This window comes from Mustelus asterias, chromosome 9 (genome assembly GCF_964213995.1).
Source record: "Mustelus asterias chromosome 9, sMusAst1.hap1.1, whole genome shotgun sequence".
Lineage (NCBI taxonomy): Eukaryota > Metazoa > Chordata > Chondrichthyes > Carcharhiniformes > Triakidae > Mustelus > Mustelus asterias.
Window position 1 is genome coordinate 49734359 of NC_135809.1, and position 12189 is coordinate 49746547.

Below are 12189 nucleotides of genomic sequence, written 5' to 3' on the forward strand. Positions count from 1 at the left end.
CCTCATTCTTAGAAATCATAGAAACCCTACAGTGCAGAAGGAGGCCATTCGGCCCATCGAGTCTGCACCGAGCACAATCCCACCCAGGCCCTACCCCCACATATTTTACCCACTAATCCCTATAACCTACACATCCCAGGACTCTAAGGGGCAATTTTTTAACCTGGCCAATCAACCTAACCCGCACATCTTTGGACTGTGGGAGGAAACCGGAGCACCCGGAGGAAACCCACGCAGACACGAGGAGAATGTGCAAACTCCACACAGACAGTGACCCGAGCCGGGAATCGAACCCGGGACCCTGGAGCTGTGAAGCAGCAGTGCTAACCACTGTGCTACCGTGCCGCCCCAGTTTCTTCTGTGAAGAAACAGACTAGAATAATCTGGACCTATTAACATCGCCATAACACTCCTGCAACATATTCTGAGGATACCCTCATTGTTTGATTTTGTTTCCCAAACAAGTGTATCATTTTCCACTGTTAACTATTATTAGAAGTGTATTTTTTTATGGAATACCTAAAAAGGATGTAAAATCCAAAACATCTACTGAAAGATGTGATTCCATGACAGGGCAGCACTTGCTGAACAATCCTGTACGTGCAAATAGCTACGCCATAACAACTAATTTAAGATTATCAGTCAACCTCGTAATGTGGCTCATTTACGCTTGCTAGAAGCAATATACATTCATACACAGGGACTCATCCTCTGCACTTTATTTGAATTATCTGGGAGCTTGGAGAACCTAACATTTCCTGTTGCCCTCTCCATGGCAACACATTGACCAATCGGAGTCCACTTGCCCACGAATTGGCACCCTTTTGTCCCGCAGTTTAAACTGCTGTAATAGTTTGAAATTTGGCATTCTGTGCATTTGTCCTGATGAGTGCAAGATGAAAAGCTTCGGCAATACATCTCATTTTTAAGCAATATCTGTGAAGGGCAAAAAACAAATTGCAGCTGTTAATAAAAGAAATAAAGGGAGAAATTCAAAGCATTTCATGAGAAAAATGTAACTGATGATGAGTAACAAAATAAGTAACATTTGTCCAAGCTGAACATGAAATGTTTACTTCGTTAAGCAATAATACAAGTACTATAGTAATTGGCTTACACGTTGCAATCAGTGTAATTGAGTTTTATGATAAAACAGTAGCCTCCTTGCTTAATTATATCCTCCTCTTTAGGTATTCCATAAAAAAATACACTTCTAATAACAGTTAACAGTGGAAAATGATACACTTGTTTGGGAAACAAAATCAAACAATGAGGGTATCCTCAGAATATGTTGCAGGAGTGTTATGGAGATGTTAATAGGTCCAGATTATTCTAGTCTGTTTCTTCACAGAAGAATGAGGGTTTGGTTTTCATTGCTAAATGTTGTCATACTTGTACCGAAACTTGGACTGAATATTCACACCTGAAGCTCTGCAGTTGTGCCTCTTCTTCGAGAAAGCACTGCCTTTGGTTCATTTAAAAAAATGAAATATAACGAGATTCATTCTTGGTAAAGTTGGGCTACTTTCGTGCACATCAAATCTTAGAAGTCCTCAGCTCCTGCAACAACGGTATCAAATATCTGGTAGTGTGTCTTCTGCTCTGAGCCTTCATTGACATAATAGGACTTGATGCAGCATTCCAGCCAGGGGCAGTCATCTGCAGGCACAGGGGTAACAAAGACATTTTAATATGATCAAAGCAGAATTGATAAATGACTCTTAGCAACATATTAGATAGATTGGTCAGCAAGAAGCCTGAGTCTATCACAAAGCAAGATATATATTTTCCTAATTCTGATCTTTAATTTCAGAAGCATTCTTACATGTTCAGGGACAGAGAGGAGGGGGAGAGCGTGGGAGAGCAGGGAGTGGAGGGGGGAGAGGAGGGGCATGGGGGGGGGAGAGAGAGGAGGCGCACGGGGGGGGAGAGAGAAGAGGGGGCGCGGGGGGGGGAGAGAAGAGGGGCGCGGGGAGGAGAGAGGAGGGACGCGGGGGGGAGAGAGGAGGGGCGCGGGGGGGAGAGAGGAGGGGCGCGGGGGGGAGAGAGGAGGGGCGCGGAGGGGAGAGAGGAGGGGCGCGGGGGGGAGAGAGGAGGGGCGCGGGGGGGAGAGAGGAGGGGCGCGGGGGGGAGAGAGGAGGGGCGCGGGGGGGAGAGAGGAGGGGCGCGGGGGGGAGAGAGGAGGGGCGCGGGGGGGAGAGAGGAGGGGCGCGGGGGGGAGGGGCGCGGGGGGGAGAGAGGAGGGGCGCGGGGGGGAGAGAGGAGGGGCGCGGAGGGGAGAGAGGAGGGGCGCGGGGGAGAGAGGAGGGGCGCGGGGGGGGAGAGAGGAGGGGCGCGGGGGGAGAGAGGAGGGGCGCGGGGGGAGAGAGGAGGGGCGCGGGGGGAGAGAGGAGGGGCGCGGGGGGAGAGAGGAGGGGCGCGGGGGGAGAGAGGAGGGGCGCGGGGGAGAGAGGAGGGGCGCGGGGGGAGAGAGGAGGGGCGCGGGGGGAGAGAGGAGGGGCGCGGGGGGGAGAGAGGAGGGGATGGGGGGAGGGAGGAGGGGCGCAGGGGGGAGAGAGGAGGGGCGCGGGAGGGAGAGAGGAGGGGCGCGGGGGGAGAGAGGAGGGGCGCGGGGGGAGAGAGGAGGGGCGCGGGGGGAGAGAGGAGGGGCGCGGGGGGAGAGAGGAGGGGCGCGGGGGGAGAGAGGAGGGGCGCGGGGGGAGAGAGGAGGGGCGCGGGGGGAGAGAGGAGGGGCGCGGGGGAAGAGAGGAGGGGCGCGGGGGAAGAGAGGAGGGGCGCGGGGGGAGAGAGGAGGGGCGCGGGGGGAGAGAGGAGGGGCGCGGGGGGAGAGAGGAGGGGCGCGGGGGGAGAGAGGAGGGGCGCGGGGGGAGAGAGGAGGGCGCGGGGGGAGAGAGGAGGGGCGCGGGGGGAGAGAGGAGGGGCACGGGGGGAGAGAGGAGGGGCGCGGGGGGAGAGAGGAGGGGCGCGGGGGGAGAGAGGAGGGGCGCGGGGGGAGAGAGGAGGGGCGCGGGGGGAGAGAGGAGGGGCGCGGGGGGAGAGAGGAGGGGCGCGGGGGGAGAGAGGAGGGGCGCGGGGGGAGAGAGGAGGGGCGCAGGGGGAGAGAGGAGGGGCGCGGGGGGGAGAGAGGGGGGGCGCGGGGGGGAGAGAGGAGGGGCGCGGGGGGGAGAGAGGAGGGGCGCGGGGGGGAGAGAGGAGGGGCGCGGGGGGGAGAGAGGAGGGGCGCGGGGGGGAGAGAGGAGGGGCGCGGGGGGGAGAGAGGAGGGGCGCGGGGGGGAGAGAGGAGGGGCGCGGGGGGGAGAGAGGAGGGGCGCGGGGGGGAGAGAGGAGGGGCGCGGGGGGAGAGGGGAGGGGGGGAGAGAGAGGAGGGGCTCGGGGGGGAGCGACTCAGAGGGAGCGGGGAGGGGCACGGGGGAAGGGGTGTGGGGGGAGTGGGGAGGGCCGCGGGGAAGCGGGGTGGGGTGCGGGTGGAGCGGGGAGGGGCGCGGGGGGAGCAGGAGGAGCGGGGGCAGCGGGCAGGGGCGCGGGGAGAGCGGCCAGGGGTGCGGGGAGGGGAGCGGGGGTAGCGGGGCGGGGCGCGAGGCGAGCGGGGAGGGGTGAGGGGAGGGGGCGGGGGCGGGGGGGAGAGGGGAGGGGGTGGGGGGAGAGGGGAGGGGGTGGGGGGGGAGGGGAGTGGGCGGGGGGAGAGGGGAGAGTGCGGGGGGAGAGGGGAGCGTGCGGGGGGAGAGGGGAGGGTGCGGGGGAGAGGGGAGGGTGCGGGGGGAGAGGGGAGGGGGCGGGGGGAGAGGGGAGGGGGCGGGGGGAGAGGGGAGGGGGCGGGGGGAGAGGGGAGGGGGCGGGGGGAGAGGGGAGGGGGCGGGGGGAGAGGGGAGGGGGCGGGGGGAGGGGGGAGGGTGCGGGAGGAGAGGGGGCGGGGGGAGTGGAGAGGGGGCGGGGGAGAGGAGAGGGGGCGGGGGAGAGGAGATGGGGCGTGGGAGTGGGGGCGGGGGGAGAGCGGGCTGGGGGAGAGGGGAGGAGGCAAGGGGGAGAGGGCGCGGGGAGAAGGGAGGGGGCGCGGGGAGAGCAGAGGAGGCGCGGGGAGAGGGGAGGGGGCGCGGCGAGAGGGGAGGGGGCGCGGGGAGAGGGGAGGGGGCGCGGGGAGGGGGAGCGGGGAGAGGGCGCAGGGAGAGGGGAGGGGGCGCGGGGAGAGGGGACGGGGCGCGGTGAGAGGGGCGCAGGGAGGGGGCACGGGGAGAGGGCGCGGGGAGAGGGCGCGGGGAATGGGGAGGGGGCGCGGGGAGAGGGGAGCAGGGAGAGGGCGCGGGGAGGGGGCGCGGAGAGGGGGCACGGGGAGAGGGGAGGGGGCGCGGGGAGTGGGGAGGGGGCGCGGAGAGAGGGGAGGGGGCGCGGAGAGAGGGGAGGGGGCGCGGAGAGAGGGGAGGGGGCGCGGGGAGAGGGCACGGGGAGGTCGCGGGGAGAGGGGAGGGGGCGCGGGGAGAGGGGAGGTTGCGCGGGGAGAGGGGAGTGGGCGCCGGGAGAGGGGAGGGGGCGCGGGGAGAGGGGCGCAGGGAGGGGGCACGGGGAGAGGGCGCGGGGAGAGGGCGTGGGGAGAGGGGGCGCGGGGAGGGGGCGCGGGGAGGGGGCGCGGGGAGGGCGCGGGGAGAGGGGAGGGGGCGCGGGGAGAGTGCACGGGGAGAGGGGAGTGGGCGCCGGGAGATGGGAGGGGGCGCGGGGAGAGGGGAGGGGGCACGGGGAGAGGACGCGGGGAGAGGGGAGGGAGCGCGGGGAGAGGGCGCGGGGAGAGGGGAGGGGGCGGGTGGAGAGGAGGGGGCGGGTGGAGAGGAGGGGGCGGGTGGAGAGGAGGGGGCGGGTGGAGAGTAGGGGGAGGGTGGAGAGGAGGGGGCGGGTGGAGAGGAGGGGGCGGGTGGAGAGGAGGGGGCGGGTGGAGAGGAGGGGGCGGGTGGAGAGGAGGGGGCGGGTGGAGAGGAGGGCGCGGGTGGAGAGGAGGGCGCGGGTGGAGAGGAGGGCGCGGGGTGGAGAGGAGGGCGCGGGGTGGAGAGGAGGGCGCGGGTGGAGAGGAGGGCGCGGGTGGAGAGGAGGGCGCGGGTGGAGAGGAGGGCGCGGGTGGAGAGGAGGGCGCGGGTGGAGAGGAGGGCGCGGGTGGAGAGGAGGGCGCGGGTGGAGAGGAGGGCGCGGGTGGAGAGGAGGGCGCGGGTGGAGAGGAGGGCGCGGGTGGAGAGGAGGGCGCGGGTGGAGAGGAGGGCGCGGGTGGAGAGGAGGGCGCGGGTGGAGAGGAGGGCGCGGGTGGAGAGGAGGGCGCGGGTGGAGAGGAGGGCGCGGGTGGAGAGGAGAAGGCTAACTATAGCCGGATTAGGCAGGAATTGGTGGATGTTGATTGGGAGAGGATGTTCGAGGGTAAGTCCGCGTCTGGCATGTGGGAGTCTTTTAAGGAACTATTGATAAGGCTGCAGGATAGGCATGTGCCTGTAAAAAGGAAAGATAGGAAAGGTAGGATTCGAGAGCCGTGGATAACCAGGGAAATTGAGGATCTGATTAAAATGAAAAGGGAGGCGTACGTTAAGTCCAGGCAACTGAAAACAGATGGAGCTCTGGAGGAATACAGAGAGTGTAGGAAAGAACTCAAACGAGGAGTTAGAAGGGCAAAAAGAGGTCACGAGATGTTCTTGGCAGGCAGGATTAAGGAGAATCCTAAGGCATTCTATTCATACGTTAGGAACAAAAGAGTTGTCAGGGAGAAAATCGGACCTCTCAGGTTCAAAGGAGGGGAATTATGCTTAGAACCCAAGGGAATAGGGGAGATCCTAAATGAATACTTTGCATCGGTATTCACGAAGGAGAGGGGCGTGTTAACCGGGAGTGTCTCGGAGGGAGGTGTTGACTCGTTAGAGAAAATCTCCATTACAAGAGAGGAAGTGTTAAGTTTTTTAGGAAACATTAAAACTGACAAAGCCCCAGGGCCTGATGGCATCTATTCTCGACTGCTCAGGGAGACGAGAGATGAAATTGCTGGGCCTCTGACGGAAATCTTTGTCGCTTCTTTGGACACGGGTGAGGTCCCTGAGGATTGGAGGATAGCGAATGTGGTCCCGTTGTTTAAGAAAGGTAGCAGGGATAACCCAGGAAATTATAGGCCGGTGAGCTTGACGTCCGTGGTAGGGAAGTTGTTGGAGAGGATTCTTAGAGACAGGATGTATGTGCATTTAGAAAGGAACAATCTCATTAGTGACAGACAGCATGGTTTTGTAAGAGGGAGGTCGTGCCATACAAATTTGGTGGAGTTTTTTGAGGAAGTGACAAAAACGGTTGATGAAGGAAGGGCCGTGGATGTCGTCTATATGGATTTCAGTAAGGCATTTGACAAAGTCCCACATGGCAGGTTGGTTAAGAAGGTTAAGGCCCATGGGATACAAGGAGAAGTGGCTAGATGGGTGGAGAACTGGCTTGGCCATAGGAGACAGAGGGTAGTGGTCGAAGGGTCTTTTTCCGGCTGGAGGTCTGTGACCAGTGGTGTTCCGCAGGGCTCTGTACTGGGACCTCTGCTATTTGTGATATATATAAATGATTTGGAAGAAGGTGTAACTGGTGTAATCAGCAAGTTTGCGGATGACACGAAGATGGCTGGACTTGCGGATAGCGAAGAGCATTGTCGGGCAATACAGCAAGATATAGATAGGCTGGAAAATTGGGCGGAGACGTGGCAGATGGAGTTTAATCCGGATAAATGCGAAGCGATGCATTTTGGAAGAAATAATGTAGGGAGGAGTTATACAATAAATGGCAGAGTCATCAGGAGTATAGAAACACAGAGGGACCTAGGTGTGCAAGTCCACAAATCCTTGAAGGTGGCAACACAGGTGGAGAAGGTGGTGAAGAAGGCATATGGTATGCTTGCCTTTATAGGATGGGGTATAGAGTATAAAAGCTGGAGTCTGATGATGCAGCTGTATAGAACGCTAGTTAGGCCACATTTGGAGTACTGGGTCCAGTTCTGGTCGCCGCACTACCAGAAGGACGTGGCGGCGTTAGAGAGAGTGCAGAGAAGGTTTACCAGGATGTTGCCTGGTATGGAGGGTCTTAGCTATGAGGAGAGATTGGGTAAACTGGGGCTGTTCTCCCTGGAAAGACGGAGAATGAGGGGAGATCTAATAGAGGTGTACAAGATTATGAAGGGTATAGATAGGGTGAACAGTGGGAAGCTTTTTCCCAGGTCGGAGGTGACGATCACGAGGGGTCGCGGGCTCAAAGTGAGAGGGGCGAAGTATAACTCAGATATCAAAGGGATGTTTTTTTACACAGAGGGTGGTGGGGGCCTGGAATGCGCTGCCAAGTAGGGTGGTGGAGGCAGGCACGCTGACATCGTTTAAGACTTACCTGGATAGTCACATGAGCAGCCTGGGAATGGAGGGATACAAACGATTGGTCTAGTTGGACCAAGGAGCGGCACAGGCTTGGAGGGCCGAAGGGCCTGTTTCCTGTGCTGTACTGTTCTTTGTTCTTTGTTGGCGCGGGGAGAGAGGAGGGCGATGGGAGAGAGGAGGGCGATGGGAGAGAGGAGGGCGCAGGGAGAGAGGAGGGCGCAGGGAGAGAGGAGGGCGCAGGGAGAGAGGAGGGCGCAGGGAGAGAGGAGGGCGCAGGGAGAGAGGAGGGCGCAGGGAGAGAGGAGGGCGCAGGGAGAGAGGAGGGCGATGGGAGAGAGGAGGGCGATGGGAGAGAGGAGGGCGATGGGAGAGAGGAGGGCGCACGGAGAGAGGAGGGCGCACGGAGAGAGGAGGGCGCACGGAGAGAGGAGGGCGCACGGAGAGAGGAGGGCGCACGGAGAGAGGAGGGCGCACGGAGAGAGGAGGGCGCGGGGAGAGAGGAGGGCGCACGGAGAGAGGAGGGCGCACGGAGAGAGGAGGGCGCACGGAGAGAGGAGGGCGCACGGAGAGAGGAGGGCGCACGGAGAGAGGAGGGCGCACGGAGAGAGGAGGGCGCACGGAGAGAGGAGGGCGCACGGAGAGAGGAGGGCGCACGGAGAGAGGAGGGCGCACGGAGAGAGGAGGGCGCGGGGAGAGAGGAGGGCGCGGGGAGAGAGGAGGGCGCGGGGAGAGAGGAGGGCGCGGGGAGAGAGGAGGGCGCGGGGAGAGAGGAGGGCGCGGGGAGAGAGGAGGGCGATGGGAGAGAGGAGGGCGCAGGGAGAGAGGAGGGCGCGGGGAGAGAGGAGGGCGATGGGAGAGAGGAGGGCGATGGGAGAGAGGAGGGCGATGGGAGAGAGGAGGGCGATGGGAGAGAGGAGGGCGATGGGAGAGAGGAGGGCGCGGTGAGAGAGGAGGGCGCGGTGAGAGAGGAGGGCGCGGGGAGAGAGGAGGGCGCACGGAGATAGGAGGGCGCGGTGAGAGAGGAGGGCGCGGGGAGAGAGGAGGGCGCACGGAGAGAGGAGGGCGCACGGAGAGAGGAGGGCGCACGGAGAGAGGAGGGCGCACGGAGAGAGGAGGGCGCACGGAGAGAGGAGGGCGCACGGAGAGAGGAGGGCGCGGGGAGAGAGGAGGGCGCACGGAGAGAGGAGGGCGCACGGAGAGAGGAGGGCGCACGGAGAGAGGAGGGCGCACGGAGAGAGGAGGGCGCACGGAGAGAGGAGGGCGCACGGAGAGAGGAGGGCGCACGGAGAGAGGAGGGCGCACGGAGAGAGGAGGGCGCACGGAGAGAGGAGGGCGCACGGAGAGAGGAGGGCGCACGGAGAGAGGAGGGCGCACGGAGAGAGGAGGGCGCACGGAGAGAGGAGGGCGCACGGAGAGAGGAGGGCGCACGGAGAGAGGAGGGCGCGGGGAGAGAGGAGGGCGCGGGGAGAGAGGAGGGCGCGGGGAGAGAGGAGGGCGATGGGAGAGAGGAGGGCGCAGGGAGAGAGGAGGGCGCAGGGAGAGAGGAGGGCGCAGGGAGAGAGGAGGGCGATGGGAGAGAGGAGGGCGATGGGAGAGAGGAGGGCGATGGGAGAGAGGAGGGCGATGGGAGAGAGGAGGGCGATGGGAGAGAGGAGGGCGATGGGAGAGAGGAGGGCGATGGGAGAGAGGAGGGCGATGGGAGAGAGGAGGGCGCGGGGAGAGAGGAGGGCGCGGGGAGAGAGGAGGGCGCGGGGAGAGAGGAGGGCGCGGGGAGAGAGGAGGGCGCGGGGAGAGAGGAGGGCGCACGGAGAGAGGAGGGCGCACGGAGAGAGGAGGGCGCACGGAGAGAGGAGGGCGCACGGAGAGAGGAGGGCGCACGGAGAGAGGAGGGCGCGGGGAGAGAGGAGGGCGCGGGGAGAGAGGAGGGCGCGGGGAGAGAGGAGGGCGCGGGGAGAGAGGAGGGCGCGGGGAGAGAGGAGGGCGCGGGGAGAGAGGAGGGCGCGGGGAGAGAGGAGGGCGCGGGGAGAGAGGAGGGCGCGGGGAGAGAGGAGGGCGCGGGGAGAGAGGAGGGCGCGGGGAGAGAGGAGGGCGCGGGGAGAGAGGAGGGCGCGGGGAGAGAGGAGGGCGCGGGGAGAGAGGAGGGCGCGGGGAGAGAGGAGGGCGCGGGGAGAGAGGAGGGCGCGGGGAGAGAGGAGGGCGCGGGGAGAGAGGAGGGCGCGGGGAGAGAGGAGGGCGCGGGGAGAGAGGAGGGCGCGGGGAGAGAGGAGGGCGCGGGGAGAGAGGAGGGCGCGGGGAGAGAGGAGGGCGCGGGGAGAGAGGAGGGCGCGGGGAGAGAGGAGGGCGCGGGGAGAGAGGAGGGCGCGGGGAGAGAGGAGGGCGCGGGGAGAGAGGAGGGCGCGGGGAGAGAGGAGGGCGCGGGGAGAGAGGAGGGCGCGGGGAGAGAGGAGGGCGCGGGGAGAGAGGAGGGCGCGGGGAGAGAGGAGGGCGCGGGGAGGGAGGAGGGCGCGGGGAGAGAGGAGGGCGCGGGGAGAGAGGAGGGTGCGGGAAGAGAGGAGGGGGCGGGGAGAGAGGAGGGCGCAGAGAGAGAGGAGGGCGCGGGGAGAGAGGAGGGCGCGGGGAGAGAGGAGGGCGCGGGGAGAGAGGAGGGCGCGGGGAGAGAGGAGGGCGCGGGGAGAGAGGAGGGCGCGGGGAGAGAGGAGGGCGCGGGGAGAGAGGAGGGCGCGGGGAGAGAGGAGGGCGCGGGGAGAGAGGAGGGCGCGGGGAGAGAGGAGGGCGCGGGGAGAGAGGAGGGCGCGGGGAGAGAGGAGGGCGCGGGGAGAGAGGAGGGCGATGGGAGAGAGGAGGGCGATGGGAGAGAGGAGGGCGATGGGAGAGAGGAGGGCGATGGGAGAGAGGAGGGCGATGGGAGAGAGGAGGGCGATGGGAGAGTGGAGGGCGCGGGGAGAGAGGAGGGCGCACGGAGAGAGGAGGGCGCACGGAGAGAGGAGGGCGCACGGAGAGAGGAGGGCGCACGGAGAGAGGAGGGCGCACGGAGAGAGGAGGGCGCACGGAGAGAGGAGGGCGCACGGAGAGAGGAGGGCGCGGGGAGAGAGGAGGGCGCGGGGAGAGAGGAGGGCGCGGGGAGAGAGGAGGGCGATGGGAGAGAGGAGGGCGCAGGGAGAGAGGAGGGCGCAGGGAGAGAGGAGGGCGCAGGGAGAGAGGAGGGCGATGGGAGAGAGGAGGGCGATGGGAGAGAGGAGGGCGATGGGAGAGAGGAGGGCGATGGGAGAGAGGAGGGCGATGGGAGAGAGGAGGGCGATGGGAGAGAGGAGGGCGATGGGAGAGAGGAGGGCGATGGGAGAGAGGAGGGCGCGGGGAGAGAGGAGGGCGCGGGGAGAGAGGAGGGCGCGGGGAGAGAGGAGGGCGCGGGGAGAGAGGAGGGCGCGGGGAGAGAGGAGGGCGCGGGGAGAGAGGAGGGCGCGGGGAGAGAGGAGGGCGCGGGGAGAGAGGAGGGCGCGGGGAGAGAGGAGGGCGCGGGGAGAGAGGAGGGCGCGGGGAGAGAGGAGGGCGCGGGGAGAGAGGAGGGCGCGGGGAGAGAGGAGGGCGCGGGGAGAGAGGAGGGCGCGGGGAGAGAGGAGGGCGCGGGGAGAGAGGAGGGCGCGGGGAGAGAGGAGGGCGCGGGGAGAGAGGAGGGCGCGGGGAGAGAGGAGGGCGCGGGGAGAGAGGAGGGCGCGGGGAGAGAGGAGGGCGCGGGGAGAGAGGAGGGCGCGGGGAGAGAGGAGGGCGCGGGGAGAGAGGAGGGCGCGGGGAGAGAGGAGGGCGCGGGGAGAGAGGAGGGCGCGGGGAGAGAGGAGGGCGCGGGGAGAGAGGAGGGCGCGGGGAGAGAGGAGGGCGCGGGGAGAGAGGAGGGCGCGGGGAGAGAGGAGGGCGCGGGGAGAGAGGAGGGCGCGGGGAGAGAGGAGGGCGCGGGGAGAGAGGAGGGCGCGGGGAGAGAGGAGGGTGCGGGGAGAGAGGAGGGCGCAGAGAGAGAGGAGGGCGCGGGGAGAGAGGAGGGCGCGGGGAGAGAGGAGGGCGCGGGGAGAGAGGAGGGCGCGGGGAGAGAGGAGGGCGCGGGGAGAGAGGAGGGCGCGGGGAGAGAGGAGGGCGCGGGGAGAGAGGAGGGCGCGGGGAGAGAGGAGGGCGCGGGGAGAGAGGAGGGCGCGGGGAGAGAGGAGGGCGCGGGGAGAGAGGAGGGCGCGGGGAGAGAGGAGGGCGCGGGGCGAGAGGAGGGCGCGGGGAGAGACGAGGGCGTGGGGAGAGAAGAGGGCGCAGGGAGAGAGGAGGGCGCGGGGAGAGAGGAGGGCGCAGGGAGAGAGGAGGGCGCGGGGAGAGAGGAGGGCGCAGAGAGAGAGGAGGGCGCAGAGAGAGAGGAGGGCGCAGAGAGAGAGGAGGGCGCAGAGAGAGAGGAGGGCGCAGAGAGAGAGGAGGGCGCGGGGAGAGAGGAGGGTGCGGGGAGAGAGGAGGGCGCAGAGAGAGAGGAGGGCGCGGGGAGAGAGGAGGGCGCAGGGAGAGCGCAGAGAGAGAGGAGGGCGCAGAGAGAGAGGAGGGCGCAGAGAGAGAGGAGGGCGCGGGGAGAGAGGAGGGCGCGGGGAGAGGATGGAGCAGGTCTAAATTGGGGGTGGATTGGGATGGGGGAATGGAAATGGAATAGGGCACGTCAAAAGCATAGGTGGGAGCGAAAAGGAAAGGATTGGGGAATAAAGGTATGGAGCTGTGTGGTTGGGAATGAATAATGAAAATAAAATTCCAAAATATAATACTTTACTTAAAACCCAGGGAGAGGAATGACAAAGAATCGTATTCCCAGAGGTCATTG

The 12189-nt window shown here is 65.5% G+C and overlaps 1 protein-coding gene across 1 annotated transcript in view; it reads right to left on the reverse strand.

The window, feature by feature from the left end:
- Positions 1-916: 916 nt before the first annotated feature.
- The window catches only part of pot1 (protection of telomeres 1 homolog), a 373135-nt gene continuing 361862 nt past the window's right edge, over positions 917-12189 (reverse strand). Inside the window, exon 20 of the mRNA XM_078221203.1 lies at positions 917-1659. Coding sequence (XP_078077329.1) covers positions 1544-1659 — 116 coding nt within the window. The 3' untranslated portion in view covers positions 917-1543. The remainder of the gene's footprint in view (positions 1660-12189) is intronic.